Raw genomic sequence first — 26,411 nt, 5'->3', positions numbered from 1 at the left:
GTACGCACTTTGTTAAGAACAATTTTCATTAACTTGGACACTAGAGCCCATTTTAAAAGCGCTTATGATATTCAAAACAACTGACTGCCGTCTTGTAAACTGTTTCATAAATTGCAGAGTAACAGCAATGGGGGCCCGGCGTAACACGAGCAAGCTTACCTTTTCCACACTTTGAGCAATATTTTGCGTCCACGCCCGCTGAAAATCCACAAAGATGACAAAACATCTACGTAACCGCTCGATGAACATTGAATCATTTCCGCCGTACACTGTAAAATGAAAAGAGCCAAATTGACCCCAAAAGCCAAATTGGCCCCAATTTCTCGAGGGCCAGTTTGGCCCATCAAGGTTCGTTTTGGACTATTTGAGCCAAAACGGGCGTGACAAGTACCATTTCGACCCCTCCAAAATCTGAATTGGCCCCTATGAATTCTACTTTGGAACTTTTTCTCAATTTGGCCCTTCCAAGAGCCAAGTAGGATTGACCAATTTGGCCCCAACGAGGTGCAATTTTTGAAAAAAAAAAGAAAATATGAAAATAATTTTCTTTTTTCGACCATATTTCGTTCCCTATACTATTCCTTATAAAGTGTTCAAATTTTCAACGGTTCCTCTCGTAACTGAACACCGAGTCACACAACGAATTAATCGTTGGCTTTTTCTCGAGACGTGAGCGTGAGCTGGCTGTGATGGCATTAGTCAAACCTAGACCACGTGCGTAGGAAACAATAATGAATTATAGCAGCGAATTCGTCACTGAAGAGGCTGTTTCTTGGCTACAGTCGCATGGAATGAGACTTAAGAAAGGAAAGGTAGGCAAAAGAAATTTCTTAACAACGTATTTTACTGCAACTTTACATTCACAAACTTGACCGCTCCATTGATCTTTGTTCGTATCTTATCTTGCAGAAAAAGACGGTCGCGGTGGCCAAGATCTCCTTGCGATCGCCCAAGATGCAGACGTACCAAGGCACTACATCCCTATTATAAAAGAGCGTCCAAAGCTCAAGAAATTGATTGCAATGAACGCTGAACCTAGAGATGACACGAGTTCTTCGTCGGTACGATAATTAATTTTCCCACCAGAGAATTTGACGCATGAATGGTTCGCTTCTTCTCCCGAGTCTTGTTGAGTCTCAGCGGTTTCGCAACTAAAGTCACGTGATCAAATTTTGGCGCCGAGAGATAAAGACGGTTACAGTTCGAATACTGCATTTGCACAAGATGGATTTAACGTATTTCAAGATTCTCTGATTTTAGGATCTCTCACTCTGAATTCTTAATCTTTTTCTTGAAAAGATGAACTGATATTTTTATGTCTATGTCTTTGTTTGTATCCACTTAAGCTGATTTTTTGGCTCTCACTCTTTCAGCGTGCAGAATCAAGTCCTTCGAGTCAGACGGTTCAAACGTCGATTGATGATTCAGAAAACATCAGCGATTATGAAAATTTAGAGGTGACATTGGCACCGAAAGAAATGGGTAAACCAATGTTATAAATCGCTCAAGGATCTCTGTTTTACGGACGAGGCGACAGAACTGAGCACTGTCTAAGTAAGTTCTTGTATATTAAACTTAGCAGGATGGTGAAGAGTACATTATCGACTACTTTCTTTCGATTATATCCTAAAGGAAAACACACAAGGTGCCAGTTGGTCAGTTAAAGATGACAAATCTCGGGGATTGCACCTACAAAAATGGCGAGATTTGCTTTATTTTTATTGAAATATATTAGATATGTATTTACTTGCACCATACATAAAACAAAGTAAACCCAATTTTTAAATCTAGTAAATTAAAAAATTAGTGAATTGATAGGATGTTATCAGACAGTTTAATTTTTTTGAAAACAAATATTTACCTACAGGTTCCTCCTGAATGGCTTTCGAAATTCCAACTACCATCGAGGGTAAGAAACTTTTCCTTGTTTTGTTTTTTAAGTCTACAAGCAATCCTTATTTATTCATGAATACTGAACTAAAACTGAAGTGCATAGATGTATGATTTCTTTTCTTGATAAGTACATATACAGTTTGGTGAAAATACATCATTGATGATCACCATTATTGTGTTTTTATTTCTTATGCACAGTTTGCTTACAAATATTTTGCAACTTTGTAGTTGCAAAAATTTACTGTTCTCCGACATCAAATTAATTTGCTCATTTGTTTGTTTTTTTGTACAGTTCTCTGCCTCAGTAGAGTTGGATACCCAGAAGGGATATCTCATCAGCAGCCTAAAGTACTCTGAGCAACAGTGGATTGCAAAACAAAAATTATTGCAGAGTATCCTTGTATGGTTAGCAGGACACTAGACTAAGATGACTTGGAAACTGAATGGATTGGTATGGTCTAAAAATCTATTGCTTCACCTCTTCTGCTTGCAGTGAAGAGAGACAATTTTGGGGTGCTGAATCTCTTGCCTTATAATAAAAAGTTGCTAAATAATCACTCTCACCTTTTAAGTTCATGACCTTTGTTCTTGTGTGTTTGTCATCACATGCATTTAATGAAGTTGTGACCATTTTGGAGGTACAAGTCCAAAAAACTGCTACTTTGGTACTAAGATGAACAGCTAAAATTTCTGAGCCCATTTGCCAATGAAGTCCAGATACAAAGGTTTAAGTACTTTGGGGTTGTATTAATTTTTCCTTTTTGTTTAGTTTTTTTGATTTTGCAATTTTTTTAAATATTGCTGTTGTCAAACCATTAGATAAATATTGGACATAGAATAGCTGATTTTTTCCAGATATTTTGGGAGCCATACATTAGTTTTTCAAGTCTTGAATGGGAGACAAATTACACACATCGAGCTAAACTTCCACTTCCATTTCTGGTGTTTTAGCTTATAGTTTTAGAAAAACAACATGTATATATATATATATATATATATATATATATGTATATATATATATGTATGTAAATGTGGGGGTAGAGTCTACCTTGCCATAAAGTGCTCAATGCTGTGGTAGTAGAGCTAAGTATACATACGTTAAAGAATTAAAGAGGACACATCTATTCTCTGTGACACTGAATTTTGCTCCTAAGCGCTTGTCAGACAGAACTTTTCTGTCTGACAAGCACTTAGGCACAAAACTCAGTCACAGAGAATTGATGCATCCTCTTTAATTCTTTAACTTAAGTGTGTATATATATATTCTTTTTTTCTGGCTACAGGCACTTTTTGCACTTTGGCTTGATTTTAATGTGGTTGTAAAACTTGTTTTTATTGCATAGAGTGGCTGATGTTGATTCAGCAATCAGAGATTATGTCCAGCACAAATTTTAATTGTTGGAGATCTTCAATACATCAATCACCTGAATATAGTAACAGAGGGAAGTGTAATTTGTCACTTCTCATAAGGAAAGATTCTTGATGCTCTCATTGGGTTACTTGGCTTATTTATATTTTCTTACAATCGGTCAAAGGCAATTTTGACTTTTTTTAGAGCAAGCATTGCTTGAAATTGGGTACAGGCAGACTCTTGTCACTGTTTCCTCTATTTTCAATGACTTGGCAAATGCCTGCGGTAGTACTTGCTGATAGTTTATATTTTGATAATATCTAGAGTAGTAATATGAGTGCATGTATTCTCACATCCACTGGAAGAATACTCTTTGCTGCTCTAAGGCTCTTTGTTTTTCATATGCACAAATCAAACAAGGTCTATATTCTTGTGCAGGAACTGGACCATTTGTTGCCTCTGTCTTATTTTGATAATTTTCTGTACTTTAAATCAGTCTTAATTATAAGCTGCTTTACATTACCACATTTGCTAAGTCATTGAAAAGGGAAGCTTTACTCACAAGTGTCTCTTGGGTGTAATTTCTTGCAATGCTTGCACTGTTAAGAAGTATACTGATTTAGGGAAGAGATCTATTTTAGAAAATGGTTGAATTAATGTTAAATATGTATGTATGTTATATTCTTTCACATGATGTTTCAAAGTTTGTCTGTTTTATACCACAATTAAGATTCTTAATAACTGTAAAATCAGGTAGCATAAAAGGTTTTTACATAAACAATATCTAGAAGCTAATAAATGAGTGTTTGAAAGATAAAGTATGTGGTGTATTTTCATTATTTGAATGTAAGGGGGAAAATCAGCATGGAGAGGAAAGAGCCCTCTACTTCTGAAGTGGCCCACATTGGAGCTGAATTGGCTCTTTTTAAAGGGGCCATTTGTGAGAGGGCTGAAATTTCGGGGGCTTTTTTGGCCCCTATAAATTTCAAAGTGGCCCCTGTATTTTTCAAATTCACCCTTCACATGGTCCAATTTGGCCCCTACAACGGGGTCAATTCAGCCCCAAAATTGGTGCCAAAAACAGCCCCATTTCAATGGGGCTGAATTGACCCTAAGCGAGTGCCAAACTGGACTCACTCGTTTTGGCCCTATTTTTGGGGCCAAATCAGCTCTTTTAATTTTACAGTGTATGATCCACTTCCAGACGGTTACCGCCGTGAGAGTTTTTGTTTGTGCCGTGCAACTTTTGTTTATGCCGTAAAAGTTTTTGTATGTGCCATGAAGTTTTTGTTTGTTCCGTAAGAGTTTATGTTTGTGTCGTGGAGTTTTTGTTTGCGCCATGGCACCCATGGGCCACCGTAATTTATAGGTTAATTATTCTACGGAGTTGAATGTCTACTATAATTGTGGATCTCTCCGTAATTTTCCGAAACCTCACGTACGAATTGTAGAAAATTCACTTGTCACGAATTCAAACGGGAAACTTGTGTGCTAAGATTTTCACGAAAGAAAAAAAACATTCACGGGTTACGTATATTTTAGGCGGCAAATCACGCCTCACACTGATTCATAATTTCACGCTAAAGTTTAGCGTGTCACATTAATTTTGGCCTTAAACACGCATCAGGTTTGCCATTATCATTAGGCTTGAAAGATTTGACGAATTACTTCATAACTTTACGTACGAATAACGCTCGCCTTTATTGAAATTTCACTTGTCCAGGAGCCCATTACTTCGAGCCTTCGACGGCGTTTTCACAGACAAGTCTATTTACCGCGAATTAGGACTCCCCACGAGAGCACATCGATCAATAAAGATTAGCACCTAGTTAATTTCTAACTTTACTCGTTAATATATCGAAAAAAAATGGCAGAGAGATGCAAGTATTCTTGCGATAGTTCGAGTGCTGATTCGTGTGAACAAAGGCGTCCCAAGCTCACGTCTCAAGAAAAAGCAAACAATTGATTCATGAAAGCGTCACGCGTTGTGTGACTTGGTGTTAACTTACGAGCGGAATCGTTGAGAATTTGAACACGTTATATGGATGGCATGGGGAACGAAATAGGATCGATTTACAACGATAAATATTTCGAAATATGAACATTTTACACGTAAAATAAATAGAATTTACTTACATCTTGAGTGTCCGTTGTTGTTTCTGGCGTTCTCTGCTGTTTTAAGCTTGCTTTGCTATTACTATTATTTCTGTTACACAACAAAATCGAAGAGTGCAGCCTTGCAGTCTTCTAACAGGAATAACAGTGATGGCAAACAACGCCGGAAACCACAACGGACACACAAGATGTAAGTAAATTCGATTGATTTAAATGCTAAATGTTCATATTCCGAAATAGTTTTCGCTTCCAATCGACCATGTTTCGTTCCCCATACTACTCCGTATAACGTGTTCAAATTCTAAACGGTTCCTATCGTAAGTTAAAACCGTCTAAAGCATGAATATGACTATTTAGCAGAATTGCTATTGGTCAGTTGGTTAAAGAAAATTGGTAAAAATAGCTTCTCAAAATAAGTCTGATGAATGAGATTTCTCGCAACAAAGCATAAGGCTTGAGTATAAGCTCATGTAAGGAGAAATTGTAGTAAATGTTAGCGGCGATTCATGTGTTAATATGTTGGCGTTTGTTATTACTTCCTCACTAATCGTCAAGTCTCGCTGAAATCAAGCGGTATTCAAGGCAATGAGAAGACGAAAGCGACGATATTTTGTGCGCTCATCTTTCTGGTTTATCTCGCAGTTGACGCTGATGCTGGCAAGAAAAACAAACTTTGCAGCAAAAATATTGGACTATTAATTATATGGCTTGCTCAAGATCAATAGATTCTAAAAGTCTTGGTATAAGGCAAGAAAACAAGCAGCGGGTCTTTCGAGGCTGTGCCACACAGCACTTCGGAGGAAATTCAAACAGAAGGCTCCTCTCGGCACTTGAATGACATTTACAATCGATCGCAAGCCTAATTTCATGGAAGTTTTTGAGTGACCTTTTTCTCCTGGTGAGATCAAATTCAGCGGTATTTTTTTCAAAAATTTCCTTTCAGTACGTTTTATTATTTAGGCGTATTTTGAAGAGCTGAATGTTTTTATCAAAAGTGAAGCGTGACGAATTTATTGATAGGTGGTGCAGCACTTCTCCTTTTACAAATCCTTTCTTTGCGCCTAGTGAATGACACCGGCGTTTTACCAGCACTAATAAATATTCAAGTATTCGACTCAAACGAGGCACAGGTGTGACCCTTGTCCAAGCCCTAAATTTTTTCTAATCTTCTTTTTGTGCAATTTATTGTATTGCATTGTATTGTATTGTACTGTAACTGTGAGCAAAATTTTGGTAATTATTTGCTTATCACGTGAAGAATTTTATAAAACAACTCTCATTCTTCTCAGTTTTATAATTCGTTAGCTTTCCTTGCGTGGCTGGGGTAAGTAACTCTTTGACCTGTTGGAGTGACTAGTGCTAACTTCTCCTTACATTTTTTTACCCCTGAATCACTCATTGAGGTTAGGAAAACAAAGGAAATGATTACCAGTAAGGAAGCTCTTGATTGTTGAACAAATTCTCCTTGTCGGCACTTTAAAAAATGTATGAGGAACAGTAAGGAGAATATGCCTACTGATATTGGGGTGTAAAGGGTTCAAATTTAACTTGCCTTGTTAATTTAGATTCTTAGACATTCTTAGTACCTGTGATGACTTGTGATAAAGAACTACTCTCAATTATCCTCGGCTAGTCTTTTGTTTTATGGCATGGAGGAGGAGGAAACCTACAGCGAGCAGAGCTCTCGAATGACTGCAATGAACAGTGCTAGTGAAGTGAGTAAATAGTGAACAGCTTCGCTCTTTAACGTTGTGAGAGTTGGAAGAACACCGTGGCGAGTTAGGCAACTTCAAGTTAAAAACCTCCTCACTCTCAAAATGAGACGAAGTGCAAAACCTTTGAGGTGCAAAAGTGAATTGTTTGGTTGAAATTGAAAACATGTGTCATAACAAGGCTTTATCAACAGCTTTGTCCTCAACAGGAGCCCTGTGCTTCTAGTAAATAGCTTACCGTAATTATTTGGACCGTCAGTATTCAAGTTATCCCTCATCACAACATGCGAGTATGCACACATAGGTTTCGATTCATTAAAACGTCAGAGAGCACTTTGATTGAGGGTCGCAAAAACCAAAACCTACTTAATCACAATGGTCGACCAGAGGAAAGGAAAATACCTTTAAGAGCCAGTGAAAGCTTAAAGTAAAAACAACCAAACTACCAAAAGCGCGGGAAAACGCGGGCGACCAGGTCGTGAGTGGTTTTTAGTTTTGCATTTGACTGGTTGAGAGAGTGGCGCGATATTCCTGAACCAATCACAAATCAAAAACAAAGCAAGCCGGATTTCTTTCGACATTCAATTGCAAATTGGTCTTAAGTGCTGGATAACGTGTTAGAAATAAAATGTGGCTTTTTCCAAATAATTTGGAATTGTTAGCCATCCATATGATACTGGATGGCAAATTGCGAATGAGCCTCTTTTTTTTTTGTAAAAATGTTCCACACATCTTGAAGCGTTTGGAATACCGGGCTCATTCATTTCAAACGCCAGTGAATACTAGCAAAAGAGTTGAAAATGCTAGACGCCACTAACAATGACAACCCAAAAATCAAGGAAACATTTGATGATGCTGTCACAAGTTTCTTCGTACAAAAACTGGTCAATTTGGTTGAAAAGAAAACCCGGTAGAACAAAGAAAAGCTTTTATAAAATATCATCTAGTGATTGAGAAGGTGACTATTCAAGGAAACTAGAAGGGGGCTAAGGAAAATTTTAAAATCGATGTAAAATCGTGGCTCAGTTCTGATGATATTCTGAAGTGGTATGGATTTAACGCGTTATTTACTTAAGTAAGGTAGGCTCCAAACTTACAAGTAAGTCAGCTGGATGTTTTTATTAAAAATACTCGATGGCAATTTTTCCAACCGGTTGTCTCGTAAAATCCTACCAAAAACAATTCAGAGTGTTATTATCAACATTGTTTACGTAAACAAAGTTCAAGAAATTTCTATGATCAAAAGTGTTTTTCAGTGGCACTTAGGAAGAAATTTTCCCATTGTTTGCCCGCACAGCTGATCAGTCATGTTACTGGATAGATAGATAGATCAACTTTATTTAAACACGCTAGCCTATCATCAACATCATAAAAAGGTGTTTTTCAGTAGGGGCGTGAACTAAGAATAAAAGTTAAAAACTACTTCAAAATGAATATATATGTATGCACTAATATCCATGACTTAAACTGTTAATGCATTAAATATAACCCTAAGAAATAAATTAAGATTTCCCATTTGGTCTATAGGTTGAAATAAACTCATCAAACGTAGCCAAAATTTTACAACTACTTATTTCATTCGGAAAGGAATTCCAGATCTTAGCACCATTATAGCTGAACTCTTCTTTAAAAACTCAGTCTTATCAGTGTTCCTTAAATGATAATTGTTGGCTTAGCACGAGTCCCTGAAAATATTCGAAAGCCTCGCGGGTGCCAACTCATGGAGAACTTTAAACATTTGTTCAGCCTTAATGTGAATTATACGTTCGCTAAGTAAACTCCAGCCAGTTGCAAGATGACGTAAGGCTAATTCAGACTGTCAAGCCTCGTTTTCGTAACGCATAATTTCCCTAGCACATCTGTTATGGAGTTTCTGCAGCCTTTCGGTTCATACACTTCCTAAAGAATCTCAAACCTCACAACAATAACAAAATTAGGCATAATTAGTGCATTATAAACTGAAACAAGTACATTTTGACGTGCAAAATCTCTGAGCCGTTTTAAAGCACTAATTCCTGTTGTAATCTTTTAAATTATTTCTTCAACACGCTTGCTCCACCTAAGAGATTCATCGATGTAAACTCCAAGTACCTTGGTATATTTGACTCTTTTGATAGGATCGTTTCCAAAGCATACATTTAGTTCTTAGGAAAGCTTAACCAATCCTTGACGTGAACCGATGAGCACATATTCTGTCTTCGCAACGTTAAGACTGCGCTTATTTGCTTGTAGCCATAATCTAATATTATCTAAGTCTTCATTAAGCCCTAATTCGATTTCATCAATAATTTTCCCTTTGACTGTTAAGCTGGTATCGTCGGCAAACATTGGAGCTGTGGTGTGTCTGAGACAATATGACAAATCATCAATATATACCAAAAAGAAAAGTGGGCCCAAAGTTGAACCCTGAGGACTCCACAAGATACTGTTCTTGGATCAGATTATTTACCCTAGTTCTACCCTCTATAGCAAATGTTTTCTTGGAAGCACTTTGGTTGGTCCATTTAATCTCTGCTTTCACTTTTCATTTTCGGTACCTCTGTCTGACCAGAACTACGAATTTTTGCCATAAAAAAGTCAGTGTACTCTGATCTGCTGTTATCTTGCCTAGTGCAAGATGGATTTTAGGCATTCTTTACAAAAAAGAAGAAAGGTTGTTCCCTTACAGAATGGAGGACTTCATATTGCTACTGAATATGTCTGATGGTACTTCCTTCAACGGGTTGTTGCTCATTTCCCTTCCAAGAAGTAATAGAGGGTGGTGGTCATTACGATTTATTCGATAATAACATTAAATTAAAGGGTTCATCCGGTAATGCTGTATTTTATTGCATGCTTTGATATGGGGGCTCAAAAAACCTATGTATTCCTTTATTTTCTATCAGCCATGAATCTAACCTATTTCAATTTGTGCTTAACCAGAACAGCAAGTGAGCATGTTCCATTTTCACCTTGAGTATTTTTATTTTGAGCCTCAATCCTTAGTTTGGGAAGCTCCATATAAACTAAGAGCCTAAAGGAGGGAGGGTATTGGGTAGGTAGCAGTACAAGGGGGTGGGGTAACTTTTCATTTTCTTGCAGGAAAGCTAGTTCCAGAAATTTGTTACCTCTCCCGAGTTCAGTGACACCAAAGCATCACCAGTGATGCAGTAGAGGTAACTGGAAGTTTCGCCCTTCGTAATTTTGCTGTCTTTGTAAAGGTCGATAGAAGAACTGTTGCCAGTCGATAACAGTCTCTCTTAGGAATACCCTCATCCGGACGATCTGGCTACAAGATCACACGTCAGTCAGTGTCACTGACACAGTGACTGAAGTCATGAGTTCTGGTATACTTAAGGCGTTCATGTAAAGGTTGGGGGAAGCTAGTCATGATTTTTTGGGGGCTAGCAAGACTCAGCATTACAACCGTAGATAACTCGGAGGGAGTTCTCTAGTTCACTGCAACTCACATTCCTATCAAGAATCATTAGGAACGTGTTAAATACGAATTTTTTTATTCACTTTCAGATACATAAAAATGAGTCTTGGCTTACAGCCATTCCAGCTGGATATAATAACTGAAGATTCCATGGGGCATGTCCCTCAGCTTGTTGCTACTTAAGTACCTATCAAGATATCGTTAGAAACGTGTAAAGTACATGCTGAATACAACCGTTACGATAAGAATGACACATAACGTTTAATCTCTCCATTGTCAAAGCTATTAGAAAATATATAAATAAAGAAATTAATAAAGCTAATAAATCTTTGACCCAATACTTCCATGAAACCTTAATATAAAGTATTTTAGTGCCTTTTACTTGGAAATTAAAGGAAGATTATTGCTGAACATTGCATGATTATGTTGATGATCTCGCGTCTTCTGACCGTATCTTGAATCATAGATTTCTCTCGCCAGCCTAATAATCAATTACCGCCATATCTTTTGCCACTTTCTGAAGAGTGGAGTTACTAAAAGTAATGATACTCCACTTGAGTGGAACGACTGCCCATCGCGGGGAACTTCATCAACATATTTCGTAGTTTGGTGGTTTCGCTGTATCTATTTTTGACCATGGCTTGCCCCAAAACACATTACAATGATCTGCCATGACGTTAACCCGTACCTGTCAAACTGGAGTCAAACACTCACTTGTCAATCATCACACTAGTTAAATCGAAAAGGTAGAGCAAACTAAATCTGTCGCGACGGCGGCAGACGAACTAAACTAGACTTTTTTCATTCTATTTCAGTGATGTTATATAGATTGCTTTCAGCTTTTTGTGTGTTGCAACCTTTTTTAAATTTGAAGATAAAACTCAACCACAGTTTAGATTCTTAGTTAGCGTAGCTTGACAACTTATTGCACTCTTTGGTTACCCCAAGAAAGCAAATCCCCCATTTTTCACTTCGTTATTTTACTACTCGATGGGAATTAACTCCGCATGGTTTAAGACATGCGCGTTATTAGTTTAAAAAGAGGATCGAGTAAAGTGACTAAATGCCTCATGTAAGCCCTATTCTTGAGCCAATCACTCTTAAACTATTTAATGATGTCCCTTCCTAATATCTCTCCGTTTCCTCTTACCTCGTATCTGTAATTCACGTTGTTTTCCGAAGTTACTAGCTTTAAGCTGAAATGTTATGTTGATACTATTTTGAACAGCGACATCATCTCTCCTCCATGCAATGTATGGAGCCGGTGTACCTTTTACTTGGCTCCACAGGTTAGAGGTTCTGTTCAAAAATGCATACTGCGGGTTTGGAGCTGGGTCCATCGCAGGATTGACCATATTAGATTTCAAAGAAAAAAAGAAAGTAATTGTCGAAATGACCGCGTTGCGTGTATACAGAACAACTAAATCTTAGACACAGTATGGGACGATAAACTCATTTCTATCTACAACAAAAAGTATCATTCTAATCCTGACACAATTCAATGTTCAGGCCAAAGCAACATAGGAATTCTAATTGTATCCCTCATGTTTGTTCGGTTCATTACGTAGTTTGCGACCAAGATCGAAAACAACAGGATCGTTTATTATACGGTTGATTCTGAATAGTTTCTAGATGGTAAATCTTGTTTTTCTCGATATTTGTTTCCTTGAAAAAGTGATGATATTTTGAGAGAGTTAACCCCTCTTTGAAAAAATTATTTTAGCATAACGCTTAAGACTTCTTCTTAGGATTAAATTGATCTCAAGCAGACAAGAAAAAACTGAAATTGGAATAACGTATTTTGTTTACCAAGCCCGATGTCAGCTGGTATCAACTTAAAAAAAAATATATATTAATTCCTGGCGCCCATATGACTGATGGATGACTCTTCTGAATTCAGAATTTAAATAGAAATTGAATTCGAATGCTGTTAATTTTTTTAAGCCTTCAAAATTTTTTTGATAATGGAGAAAAAAGTCATTATCTATGGTCGCAAAAAGCAACAAGAAAGAGTAATAAACACATAGTGAAATCTTACGTTATACTTAGATTACAAAAATAGGAACACGAAATAGAAAAAAAAACTAATTAAAAGAGCTTTATGAATGGGATTTTTTTTTTTTGCATCGTTTTAAAATGTGGAGTAATATATGTATCTAAGGAAGCCATTTGTGAAATAAGTTAAATGCTTGTATTCACCTAATAAGAAACCAATTTTTAGATTAATTTCATCTACATAGAGTCGGCCAATTTTTTTAAACAAAATTTTCGACTGAAAGTCTTTTTTTCCTTTTTATTTTGATCAATGACAGGTGACATATAGAAAGAATTATTAATTCAGCATACATTTTCTTCTTGTTTTGTTTTTTTCGATTTCTTATCAGAACAAACATTTTTGAACAAGGCTTCTGCGACGACCTGACAAAATCGGAAATAGTAAACTTTTTTTTAACGATTATGTCCGTTACTCTGTGAATATAAGTGTTTATCTTTTACAGACTGACTGCTTCATGTCTTTTTTCTCAGATGTCATTGGACTTTCAAATTTACATTTGAACAACTTACAAGTAACATGTTTCCCTTTCGGTAAAATTAGCATCTCTAATGTAAAATACCATTCCAAAACATACACTCTTGTTTATTATTCCGAAGGTAATACTGCTATTTGAGTTTTTCGAAAAATATGGACTCGATCTTTTCGATGTCGATCAATTTCTTAAATTCTCAACATCATTTTCTTTGAAAATGTACTGATATTGGTGAGGAGAAATTTGATTCTGAGAAATTATATAAAGCGTTATGTAAAAAAATTGTCTATTTTTCACTTTTTTCGTGTCCTTTGTTTCCCAAAATACGCGGCAAATGCACCGAAAGATAAAATAAAAACCACAAAAACCGAGAAAAAAAATAAAATGATCGAATTATAGAACTTTAATCCGGAAGCTATAACAGTTTAGAACAAGTATTGTGGTAACAAACATAACAAAAATAATTTCATCGAAAAGATTGCCATCTGTCGACATCTAGGAAACTAATTTCTTATCGAAAAAAAAATGCTGACTACTTTCAAATCTAAGTTTTGTACCATATAGTGAGCGAGAGAGATGAATTAAACTATTATGAGATAAAAACAGAAAGAAACGTAACTCTTATGTCAATTACCTGAATGGTGATTGTCCCTTTACCTTTATAGCGCCGATAACAATATTGCCATTTTCAAATCTAACTTTTGTACCGTATTGTGAGCGAGAGAGATGAATTAAACTATACGCAGAGGCAGAAGATAATTAATTCATACATAGGTAATGTGCTAGGTAAAGGTTTTTACAGCTGTTTTAGCTGTTGTTTTAAATAAATTGAGAGTTATAAGTAGACAAAAATTTCCATCACGTAACTTTTCAAGTCCACGTCTAGGGGGGCGCCCGGAACCGAGACTTCCGCAAGACACAAACTGAGAAAGCGTTAAGCCAGTAGTATAGGAGATGGCGGTACGAGACCACTTTGAAAAAGTGATCTCTTACAAACGTTTAAAGATGACAAGTTGACTTTGACATACAGTGGAACTCGCTAAGCTATGATTACAAGGGAATATTGATTGAGATCATCTCAGGAGCTACTGCACTGGATTGGATCGAGAACTTTTAATTAAAAGATGTCTTAATTAATTAGTTTAACTGTTGAAATAAGGAAGCCCCTAGAGGTGTTTCCATCCTTCACAAAATTTGTTCTTAAATTGTGTCGTAAATGATATTCTTCTACTCACTAGTAACTCCGACCTCACAATCAATCAACCCAAACCAATGATATTCATGTACTTCCGTCACGAACCTATCAAGAAATTCTATGTAACACTTCGGTCACGACCGCCATTTGTGAGAGTACAAATGACAAATCTCCCAAGAAGGACAGATTTCCTTTAAGAAATTACAAAACCAAGAGAAGCGTAATTTTGATTCATTAACCCTCTATTATTTTTTTCGGTGGATACGCGAAGCGTAGAAAAGACCATTGTTGGGGGCTCAGAATATGCAAATATTGTATGTGACTCAGACGTAAGCATGTCGTTATGTCACACGTCTGTCGACTTTCCGAAGTAACTGCCGCGACGTTGAATTAGAGTTCGTCTTTTCTTCGAGAAAGTTTCGACCAATACTCGTCGCAGTTAGCACATGGTAGTAAGCTGTATAGACGCTGAATGCGAAGAGTCTTTGACCGTTCGGAACGTCTGCCCGTCGATCATCCAAGCTCACATTGGGTTTAAAAATAGTGAACCTTTTATGAGTAAATCTTACGAGCAGAACTTTGATCGAACTCACGTGGGAACCTATGAGCACTCGTATCAGCAAAAGTATGAATCAAACATAAGGTTGAACAAAGCTATTACAAACATGAATTGCACAACTGATCAGTCTACAATATCCAACCAAAACACTCTTGTGACCAAGTAGAACGAAACGCAGTCAGAAGACTGATCTGATGGTAACAGAAATCATACAGGAACGAAGAAGTAGGTCAAAGTCCAATCTTATTAGCAAAGGCGTCCGTCGTGATAGTGAACCATCCAGATTATCGAGGAAGAACATTCTGAACTTATTTAGCAAGAGTAAAGCAATTAGGAGGTATGTAAGGTCTCGTATTGTGCTAAGTTTACCACATTTGTTAGCACTGAAAACGATTTTATCGTTTGATTACCGTAATTATCTTAAAACAAGACTGTATAGATGTAAACCAGTTGAAATTACTCGTGCATAAGGTTCAATGCTGTATTTTGCTATTGGTCATGTTTATATTTTCAACAAGAACTGCAAAGCATAAAAAGACGTGTGAAGGATCAGTTATTTTTCATGATGAATTTGTACATGTTGTTCAATGTTATTTAACAAAGAATAAGAAACGAAATCACAAGTATTTTGTTTCAAGGGCAAAGTTACTTACAGCAGGAGATATCGAGTTAAACGCAGGACCTGTTACTCAAGGAAATAATCCAAACCATCTTAATTAATTGTACAATCTCGATTAGCTCAACATGGCTTGAGAATATCAGATGTTCGTGGTGCAAGTGATTGTTTCTTAAGAGTTGTGTTTCATCAGTTGTATGGTAAACCTAACTATCACATGAACGTTCGTAGCACTGGTGTTCAATATATCACAAACAATCCAGAAAGATTCATCAAAAGTAGTACAGACCATTCATGGTCAAGGTATTTAGCCAACATGTCACACCAGGGTACATGGGCTAGTACACATGTTATACAAGAATGGAGCAAGTTATTCAATCACAACTGAAGCACATTCATACAAATTTTATGTCAGAAATCTGCTATAGTATATGATTTAACGGCAAAAAGTGAAGTTTAAGGAATGGGTGTAGGTCAAACAATAGCCAAAATGTGAATTCTAACTGTCCATCCAACATCACCCCAGCAGTTCAAGGTAATTCTGAGTAGTTTCAACTCTATCCAAGGGTTACCCACTGGCTGCCTATGTTTACTTGTAAAAGTGAATGTTTTTGTAAAGAGGAATTTTCTTATCTTCAAAACTCATTCAAACGTAATGTACCCACAATTTATTCACAGTTTCCTTTGATTTCACATTTGATTATTTCTTGTGAACACATAAAATGATGCCTTTCTAGTAACCCCTAGAGTCATCAAAATATCTTCACAAAAGACAGATCCTGATTGGCTTATAGATCCTCTAACAACAGAGGAACTTTGGAGACAAAATTATGCTTAATAGAGTAGGTTGGGGGGGGGGAAGCATCTCTCACACAAGTTCACCGCGTGGCATGGGCAGTTACAGGCAGTTCAGGTGTCAATGGGAGCAGAGCAAGTTCCTTGTATAGCTGCACAACAACCAAGTTTGTTCAAATGGAATATCAGGTTACAGCTGCAGGACAACTAAGCTTAATTAAATGGAATAACAGGTCACACAAATTTTTCCTACACTCTACCAACTGAATTTGAATGATTAACCCTGATCAGGTAAATGTAGTCTGTGTGGGAAGGTTCTTAACCCTTTAACTCCCAAACCAAATTCTTAATTCTCCTTACTGTCAATCATACAACTGTTATAATGTTGGTTCAGAGAATTGAGTGTTGGATCAACTAATTATCCCCAAATTGATATTTTTCTTTTTTTTCATCACTTATTTGCTAGATATTGTATTGATACTGTACGGAGAAATTGTCTTGGTCACTCATGGGAATGAAAGGGTTAAGAGGGAAATAGGGGTGAATGGGAAAAAAAAACACTATTTTCTACAGTGCCTTTTTAAAGTCTGTTTGTGACTGACAAAACCCCTAACCGTTCACCTGAAAACCATGTGATCCCCAGAAGAGCCTCCAACCCCCCTCCCTTGATGATAAAATAATAACTGGTTGCATATCATTTAAGTGTTTGTGTCTGGCCTAACTTGACCCTTTAACACCCAAGATCTCATAAGTGATTCTCTTTACTGTCTGCCATATAGTTCTTGTTATGTTAGTTTGGAGAATTTGGTATTAGATCAAGTTATAATCCCTTAATTGATATTTTTCTTCACTCTCATCACTTGTCTACTTGATATTGTAAGGAGAAATTCTGTCTTGGTCACTCATGGGATTTAAAGGGTTAGACACTTGATGTTATTGAAAATTGTCATCTATCAGAAAATCTCTAAACAAAATGTAAAAGGAGGAGTAACATAATGGTCACTTTTGATGTTAAAAGTGACAAATCTCCCAAGAAAAACAGATTTTCCTTTGAGTGACTACATTACAAAGAGAAAGGTGATTTGGATTCATTAACACACTTTTATTTTCCTTTCATTTTAATAGCTAAAGCCAAAATTCACATTTCAAAATCCCAATACTGAGATTAAAGCATGATCATTGCTTTATGTTGCATGCAGCTCTTTCCTTGAGTAGAGTGGTTCAGTGTCTTTATTGAATGAAGATGTAACCAAATTTCTTGATATTTTTATCTTTGTTGTCTGCACTCTACTAAGCTCTGTATCCACACACATTTTCGTATCCTGATCCTCCTTCACCAGATCCGTTTCTGGAATCTGGGGAATTGCAATCATCTTGTTCATTGCCATTGACACTTATTTGTACCCTGCTGAATCCATTACCTGCTACATGTGAATTGAACCCTTCATGCCATGGCATATCTTAGTGAAGGAAGTGCTTCAGTAGGTTGGATACAGGGTCTCCAAGTGATCCAATCTGGTAACTCCATTTTTGAGAGACTGAAGACCTGAAGGTAACTGAAGGTTTCCTGCAAGATAAGGAAATTTTCAACTTAGTATCCATTACATTGGTATTACTTCACTTTGTTCTATGAGTGGTCCAGCAAACTTGCACTAATCTCTCACCTGGTCAGATGCGATACTTAACCCAATCATGATTAACCCTTAAACCACTAAGAGCTGACTAGCATCTAATTTCTCCCTACATTATCAACCCTTGTTCATATGATTTGGTCAGAGAATGAGTATTTCAACCCCAAAATGGTGTACAACAGAATTTTACCCTCATTAAAGTTTACTTTTTCCATCTCTCTTAACCCTTTAACTCCCATAAGTGACCAAGACAGAATTTCTCCTTGCGATATCAATACAATATCAAGCAGATAAGTGACAAAAATAAAGAAATATATCAGTTAGAGGATTAGTAGTTGATCCAATACCAAATTCTCAAAACTAACATCACAAGAACTGTATGGTAGACAGTAAGGAGAATTACTAATGAGATCTTGGTGCAAGATCTGAACTTAAAGGTGAAATGATTGACAAGTTGACTCTGACATACAATCAAACTCGCCAAGCTGTGATTACAAGGGAATTGATTGAGATCATCTCAGGAGCTGCTGCACTGGATTAGATTGAGAACTTTTTATGAAAATGATGTCTTAAGTAATGTTTGTAACTGTTGAAAAGCCCTTGGAGGTGTGTTTCCATCCTTGACAAAATTTGGTCTTAAATTGTACTCACGATAATGCGTATCGAGTCATCTCAACTAAGGACAACTAAGCTTATTCAAGTGGAATTTCAGGCTACAGCTGCAGGACAACTAAGCTTATTCAAATGGAATATCAGGCAACATTGTACATGCATTTTTTCCTACATTCTACTACTTGAATTTCAATGATTAACCCCTATCAGGTAAATGTGGCTTGTGTGGTGAGGTTCTTAAGAAGGGAATGGGGGTGAACGGGAAAAATACAAAAGAAAAAACACTCAATTTTCTACAATGCCTCTATAGTCTGTTTGTGAATGACAGAGCCCCTCTCCATTCACCTGAAAACCATGTGATCCCCCCAAAAATCATCTCAGCCCCCCCCCCCCCCTCTTGGCAATAAAATGTTAACTGGTCACTTATTGTCATGGTCTGCTATTTATTTCCTGTAATTTAAGTGTTTGTGTCTGGCCCTCACTTTAAAACTTGATTCAATTCAAAATTGTCAACTACCATACAGTCTGTGGATGAAATGTTAACCCATTAACTCTCAAGATCTAATCATCAATTCTTCACTCTAGCTGCCACACATTTCTTTGTAAGTTAGTTGTGAGGATTTGATGCCAGATCAAGATAACAACTTCTATCAGATAAGTTTGAGTATTCTCATTACCTGATTGTGGGACAATTTATGGATATTATAGGGAGAAGTTACATTTTAATCACTTCTGGGACTCAAAGGGTTAAAGGAGAAGTAACTTAATGGCCACTTGTGAGAGTAAAAGTGATAAATCTCCCAAGAATGGCAGATTTTCCTTTGTGTAACTACAATACAAAGAGAAACCTGTCTTAATTCACTGACCCACTTTTACTTTCCCTTCATTTAACAGCAAAAGCAAAAACCCATATTTAACCCTATAACTCCCACAAGTGATTAACAAGTAACTTCTCCCTATAATATCCAGTCATTATCCAGTAAACAGTTAATGAGAATACCCAAACTTATCAGGTAGAAATTGTTATCTTGATCTACCATCAAATCCTTATAACTAGCTTACAAAAAAATGTGTAGCAGCTAGAGGGGAGAATTGACAATTGTATCCTGAGAGTTAAAGGTTTAAAATTCCACCTGAAATTAGAGCATGATAATTACTCCATGTTGCATGCAGCTTTTTCTTGGAGCAGAGCAGTTCAGTGTCTTAAATAAAGGAAAATGTATCCAAATACCTTGATATTTTTGTCTCCATTGTCTACCCTCTACAAAGCTCTTTTTCCTCATGCATTTTCATATCCTGATCCTCCTCTGCCATATCCGATTCTGGAATAAGGGGAACTGCAAAGGATGTGCTCCAGTAGGTTGGTAACACAGTCTCCAAGTGATCCAATCCTGTGACTCCATTTTTGGGAGGAACTGAAGATCTGGAAGACCAATTGCTTTTGAATCGTAACTGAAGGTGTCCTGCAAGATAAGGAAATTTTCAACTTAGTATCCAGTGCATTGGTATCCCTTCACTTTGCTGTATGAGTGGTCCAACAAACTCACATCAATCTCTCACCCAGTCAGATGCTATACTTAACCCAATCACGACTTAACCCTTCAACCACTGAGAGCTGACCAGCATCTGATTTCTCCCTACATTATTAACCCTGAATCAAACAGGAAGGTTATGAGAATAAAGGAAATAATCACCAACTTAAGAAGCTCTTGATTGCTGAACAAATTAATCTTGTATAAATAGAATATTATGGACAATGTACATTGTGATGTTAGGGTGCAGAAGGTTAATCACTCTTTGAAAAGTAGGCTTTGTTTGTGTCTTGATTTAGAGTTATTATTTAGTCATTGTGATTGCTTTTTGTGATTACTTTAAATACGCAATCAAAATGTGCACTACATTTAAGAGTTACTCTCATATCAAAGTCACAAAAGGCTGAGCCATGAGCTTGAGAAAATCTCAGAGGACATCCTTGTTTATAAAAAGTGCCATATAAAGTGCTACAAGATCTTTACTGTATTAAGACTAGGAAAGCATTTTGACCTACTGCATTATATCTAGGATGGCTTAATGTGATCTCCTCTAAAACAAAACAAAAACTGACTCAAAAAAGGTATTTAAAACAGACAGGAGTGGGCAAAATTAGAGGGAAGACAGTATCAAAAATGTAAAAAAACTATGCCCCCATTAAGACCAGTCATAATTTATTGCCTTAAGTTTCTTTTGAAAATTGAGATTAATGCATTATTTAACAGATTCTTTATTATAAAACAAATAGAGAAGCCTTGACAGTGCTATGTTCTGTTGTAAAGCACTTAAGAAGTGGCTTGAGAACTCTACCACTTCCTTCATGCTCTAGCAGCTTCCAACATGCTTTACAACAGAAATAGGATTCTTCTCTATTTGCTAAAGAAAGTGAGGACTATAAAAAATTGACTGCTACTGTTGGGGAAGAGATAGCAGATTTTTTGCCATAAGTTATGAAGTAATGTATTATTAAGTAGTAAGCCCCTGTACGTGTTGGTATTGTTTTGGTTCTGATGGCAATATTAGATATCATTGCTTGAGTATGATCAAAGAAAGAAAGCAAATTTCCAAGTTGTTCATTTACTTGAATCTAGATATTGTCCAGTTGAAATCTACTGATCACATTCTTGTTCCTATGAACACTTCGAGGAAAATAACACTTGCTGTCAAAAGATAACTGCTTTGTGAGATTTACTTGTAACCACTTGTGATGGATTATTTTAAAATATTTTAAAGTTGAGTTTGATGCGAACCTTTTTATTTAGTTTTACTTGCACAGTAGTGAAATTGAAAATAAAAAAGCGTAAATCAGTCATGGCTATATGGTCCTAGGTGTAATGGGCTTATAACAAAGGGAACACTTAATGTACGAACTTACCCCCACCGATATCGCACAGCTCGTTCTTGTTCGTCAAACATCATACGTTAGCAATTTCAAGGAGTTCTTTTAAACAGAAAGAGTCCCTCTTCAATTGTGGGGCAGCTGCATTTCAGTGTTTTCAATTACATATTCAAAGTACTCTTTGTAGATACTTTTCTCCTCTTCGTGGGTCAGGTTCTCCCTCATGGATTAGATCTCATTATCCAGGATTGGGTGAAGTAGACTATCTACTTTCCATGAAGCTTTGGGAGAAAGAATAGTTCATCCGGTCTTCCACTTATAGTGTCATGGCTTATGTCATTATCCAGGTCATCTTGAAGTAACTGAGCGAAAGAGAAACAGAGGCATGCCATTTGAATCTCATCTCCTGGGTTAAAGATTTCCTGTTCAATAAGGCATTCAATGAAGTTAATCCACCAAACAGACCTAATTCTTCTGTAAAATGCCCAACAGCCCTAAATCCTTTGGTTTGCCGGGGATGGCTCATACTTGTGCGCTTCTGCATCTTGCTGAAATGTACATTGCATAGTCACAAAAATGGCGCCTTAATTAGCAGTATGTGGCCCGAGCTAGTCCCAGGTTCCGGTCGCTTTCAGTGACAGGTTTAGTCACCAGTACTTTGAAACTTTGATTTTGGTGTGTTTTACGCTCGTTAAGAGAATTTCTACCTTCATCAGACCAATCTTAAAAGACTATTTTTATCAATTTTCTACAACCAACTGACCAATGGCAATTATTATGTGTACAGTAAGAGAATTATCCGCCTTTAGTAGTGCATTAATGAAAGACTTTTCATTGAAAGCGTAGGTAGGGCCACTATGGCGATAACCACCTTCAAGCGTAAACCTGGACATCAGGTTCTTGCAATGTCGATAGAGCCTTCTCCCCAAAGGTATGCTTTTGACACTCAACCACCCTCCAGTCATGGAGTGTTAGCCCAGTGGCTGTGGTGTGGAAGGGTACAAGCATAACCACCCATCCTGTAATGCAGGCAGTCAAATAAGATGAATAAGACAAGCCCCTTCCAGCCTCATAGAAAACTGCCAGTTAGACAGAGGGTCCAATAACATACCCAGCCCTAGAGCTCTCCTTACAGAGCCATTTGCAACCTACCCTTGGATACGGTTAGTGGCTGGCTGCATGCGGGGTACTAAGCTTGACGTTAAGCCCTCTGCATTTTTATCGGCAAGTATGGCTTGATGGCGGGGTATGCTCCTAACTCTAGCCATCAAGATTTTGCAGCCCCTCCTAAGCCTACTGCTTTGGACTTTCAACCACCCTCCAGCCACAGGGTGTTCACCCACTAACTGAGTTCTATCAACGCATGAACCTGACTGTCAATCTCGCAACATATCGGGCAGGTTTTTGCAAATCCAATCGGATATACTTTTTGGACATGAAAGAAAAATTAAAACGCTAAGCATTACCTAATTCTTGAAAATGATACAAGACTTCCTCGCTCTTTGCTAATCTAATGGCCCCGTACACTGGCAAACAAATCCTACCATACCATTTAATTTCTCTTTGCAACATCTTCCCGCTCAAGTCTTGTGCAAGTTGCTACAAAAAAGATCACATACAAACAATCAAACTACATAAAAAATATAGCATTCAACCATTTCCCACAAAGAAAACACTCTAAGTGGTCTCTTACAAGCCATTAAACCACTCGTACAAGTAAAGACATGATAATAATTATATATTGCCCACAGTTTTAAAAATAATGAAATTTAGAATATAATTCTCAAAAGAATAACTATGGCCTTTATTTATTTCAGTCACCTGAAATAAATCTTCGAGTTTTAGAATTTTAGTCTGTCACTTTGCTTCCAACGGAGCCACTACAGGATTGTCATGGAATTTAACCTGATTTTCAATCGTTAGGGATCGAAGATAGTAATACACTGCTTGAATTCAGAAATAGCCCCACAGTGATGTGAAAGGTTTGAAACTTTATGTGGGAATACCACCCATAAGCAATCTTCTTCTCTCGCTTTCAATAAAAACTTTTTAACTAAAGCTGAGTGTGACAAAACAAAGCTTTGGTTTAATCTTAAAGGGAACGTCAAATTCAGCTGAAGAAGACCAATGCATGTATGGTCGATTGTCATTCTACCATTCTGAGTTGTGAAGGGCGGTAAGATGGACATGGCATGTATGAAGTCTCTCTCTTATTATTTTCGTCTATAGTAATATCATTTATCGACATTAACGACACTTGTCGGCCTAGTTCAATCTCCCAAAGAAGGACCTCTATGACAAGACCTTAAAATGTTGTGAAGGAAAGAAATATATCAAAATTCTTCTCCAAGAATACATATCACATCTCTGTTATTTACCATAAACGAGGAGCGCCAAATCATGGAGCATAATTCTTTTTTACGCTGCTTGTTGTACTTATTTTAAAATAGGAAAACAACTGTGATTCAACATGATGTCAAAGATACAGATATCGAATTTACGACGGACTTCTATCGTCATTTTATTGATTAAATTCCATTGCACCAAGCATTATCTTCTATAATCAAAAATTACATCCATTCTACCTCTACGATTAGGGAAAGTAGTTGTACTTGGGACATGGGACTTCAGTCAGTTTGGCCAGATGACTTCATGATGGGGTTCAACTATCTGGGGTTGAGAACACCCATAGCACCTGAATCATGTCATTACAACTTAATGTAAATATCTCAGTTGCATTAGCAAGGTATAGCTCTGTTTGTTTTTTGATTTGACTCATCTAATATCTAGCGCATTTATATGGTTTGAGTCACATCATCTTGACCGACTTTTCCACTTTATGATTATAACAAAAAGCTCTTGATCTGATTTTGTCGGAACTTTGGATATATATTCCATAAGCTTCTTTCTCGATGAGGTGTCTTTAGTTGTGGCCTATATATATCTGGATACATAGTTATTACAAATGTGGGAAAAAGACGACAACATAGCTGATTGTCGCATCTTGAGGTGGCACAGACGACTTTAACAAAGTAGGTTTCATATTGTATGATTCGGCCCCCTCGTCGACATCGATTTCGATCCGGAAAGGTACCCACAACAAAATCAAATGGGCAGTAGTAAACGAGTCTTTCCCATCCGTGGTCTAAGTCGAGTTCTCCTCGAAGGTTGCCTTTTCGCAGCTCGGCTATGAATGTATTGTAATACACCAGTAAGGAAATGTCTGAACGAAATAAGGAAACGTCATCAACACCTGTACGGTACGAATGCTTGACATAAATATGCTCCCAATATGCTCTAATTTCATTCTGCCTTTCTTCACACGTGTTACAAAACCTAAATGCATCCATGGCGGGGAACTGTGACAAGCCAGGGTATTTCATTGCGCATGCACCAATAAAATTTGTTTGACGCGTTTGGCGCCATTTTGATATTTTGAATGCGCTTCCTCGGGTTTTCAACTGGGCGATCAACACCTTTTTGTAATATTTTTTGGAGAAGGATGAAAGAGTATGACAAGTTTACCACCACTTCTAATACTGTGGATACTCGTGAAGTTTGCTGGCTCTTCGGAAGGGGGTATTTAATGATCAAAGTGCAAAAAAAAAACGCGGAAAAAAGCCCGAAAACTCGAAGTTTGAGACTTGATTTGATTTTCTTTCTCTTTGTAGTTGCATAGGATACAAGGCTTAAAAAAATGTTCCAGCCTCGATATTGAGTTGCTCTTACTACAACCTTCAGCGAATTCGTTATGGGAGGATGAGGTGGATTTTCCAAGTCATGGCTCACCATGGCCTTTTTGCTCTCCAAGTTCGTTGTACATTGTAAGTAGGCATGTGTCTTAACAACGGTTATAGTCTTGCCTCAATCATCTCCGGTTTTAATTTATTTTGTTGCAGTGTTTTGCTGAGAACTTTTCTGATTGCTTTTTGGGGCTTGAAGTGCTAACTAGATGATAAACTTCGGTAGAACCTTCTTATCACATGGCCCCCAAAACCCTCACCATTGTCAGTTCATTCTTTATTTATTTAGCTTTCAGTCTAACCAGGGCTAAAAATTGGCAGTCGCACGGTCGCCCGTGGTGAGTTAAACCTGACAAGGGCCACCAAAAGTTAAGGTTTGAACGCCCGATGTGCGACTATGCTACAGAATTTCGAAACTTGCAATGTAAATTATGCGAAGTACAAAGTTAAAAATAAAACTCAATATATAGTTTAATTGGACTACCCTTCTCTTAATCTTTTTGCCTGGACTCTGAGATTAACCATTTTAGTGAATTTTTAGTTCTGAAGTGGAAATTCCGAGCCGTTTTAACAGTGATTTCTCGAGCGGTCGACATTCGCAACATGTAGACGCCATTTTGATTTTGTGATTGCCACGTGACTCTGGACTTTAACCAGAGTTCTGTGCGGGATGGTTTCGAAGCACACGTTTTCGCTTTGAGAATAGTCTTTACACCGAGATTTGAATATATATTTGGAACAAAAATGCGGAGCTTCCTCCCCGGTTGTGAGCCGCCGCCGCCAAAAAAGTAAAAGGTAAGGAAGATGTCTCAGAAAGTACTAAAAATTACAAAACCCAGCTTTTTCCAAAATGATTTTTACAACGAGTGCAAATAGATTCTTGCAGTTTACTTTATTTACTTAAATAGATAAAAACACTCAACACCTCTAATAATTTTATAGTGCCAAATGAATGGCCGAAATGTTAAAGAAAAATGTCTCATGGCATTACCGGGGGCATTGCCGTTTGTGCTCTTTCCTTCTAATTAACTCTCTGTTAAAAGCCATGGGGCGCTTATTCAAGTTTTTCATTTTAAACTAGAGGAAATCGAGGGCTACTTCATTTTGGGATGGGCCACCAAGAATTCAAGGAAACTGGCCCGACTGGCCACCAAGCACTGGAGTTAATTTTTAGCCCTGTCTAACCAGTTCATTTACCTCAAAAAAATGCGTGGGCTGTGTCTCATGAGTTTAAACTAGTGCCGTTTTCTTAATGTTCATGTGTTATTCGGAACGAATGGCGTCAGCTTCATTCTGTAATCTTTATTTCATAAGAATACTTCTGCCGTGCGAAATGAGTTTTGAGTCGAAGTGTGCTATGAAACATGACAGGAC

The 26,411-nt window shown here is 37.2% G+C and overlaps 1 protein-coding gene and 1 long non-coding RNA gene across 7 annotated transcripts in view; one reads left to right on the top strand and one right to left on the bottom strand.

Moving 5' to 3' along the window:
- The first annotated feature begins 257 nt into the window (after positions 1-257).
- LOC149045838 (uncharacterized) lies at positions 258-2,942 on the top strand. Of its 3 annotated transcripts, XR_016186667.1 has the most exons (4): positions 258-1,061; positions 1,374-1,554; positions 1,868-1,909; positions 2,186-2,942. It is a non-coding gene; the product is annotated as an uncharacterized LOC149045838 (long non-coding RNA). The 3 variants fall into 3 exon arrangements; XR_016186666.1 differs by having other exon boundaries at positions 1,374-1,909; positions 2,186-2,924; XR_016186668.1 differs by lacking the exon at positions 258-1,061 and adding an exon at positions 1,219-1,235 and having other exon boundaries at positions 1,374-1,909; positions 2,186-2,923.
- Positions 2,943-8,230: 5,288 nt separating this feature from the next.
- The window catches only part of LOC149045835 (uncharacterized), a 46,944-nt gene continuing 28,763 nt past the window's right edge, over positions 8,231-26,411 (bottom strand). Inside the window, exons 7-14 of one of the 4 annotated variants that reach the window (XM_089207214.1) lie at positions 22,761-22,893; positions 21,331-21,656; positions 19,657-19,888; positions 13,652-17,749; positions 11,640-11,819; positions 10,605-11,185; positions 9,738-9,809; positions 8,231-9,415 (exon numbers count right to left, since the gene is read on the bottom strand). In XM_089207214.1, the coding sequence (XP_089063340.1) occupies positions 9,217-9,415; positions 9,738-9,809; positions 10,605-10,648 (315 nt within the window). In that variant the 5' untranslated portion in view covers positions 10,649-11,185; positions 11,640-11,819; positions 13,652-17,749; ... (1 more) ...; positions 21,331-21,656; positions 22,761-22,893 and the 3' untranslated portion in view covers positions 8,231-9,216. The other 3 variants (XM_089207213.1, XM_089207215.1, XM_089207216.1) reach the window with 3 other exon arrangements.

The sequence above is a fragment of the Pocillopora damicornis genome, chromosome 5, assembly GCF_964200805.1.
Source record: "Pocillopora damicornis chromosome 5, jaPocDami1.2, whole genome shotgun sequence".
In the NCBI taxonomy this organism is placed as follows: Eukaryota; Metazoa; Cnidaria; class Anthozoa; order Scleractinia; family Pocilloporidae; genus Pocillopora; species Pocillopora damicornis.
Note: the sequence above shows the minus strand (reverse complement) of the source record. Positions and strands in the feature narration are given on the sequence as shown.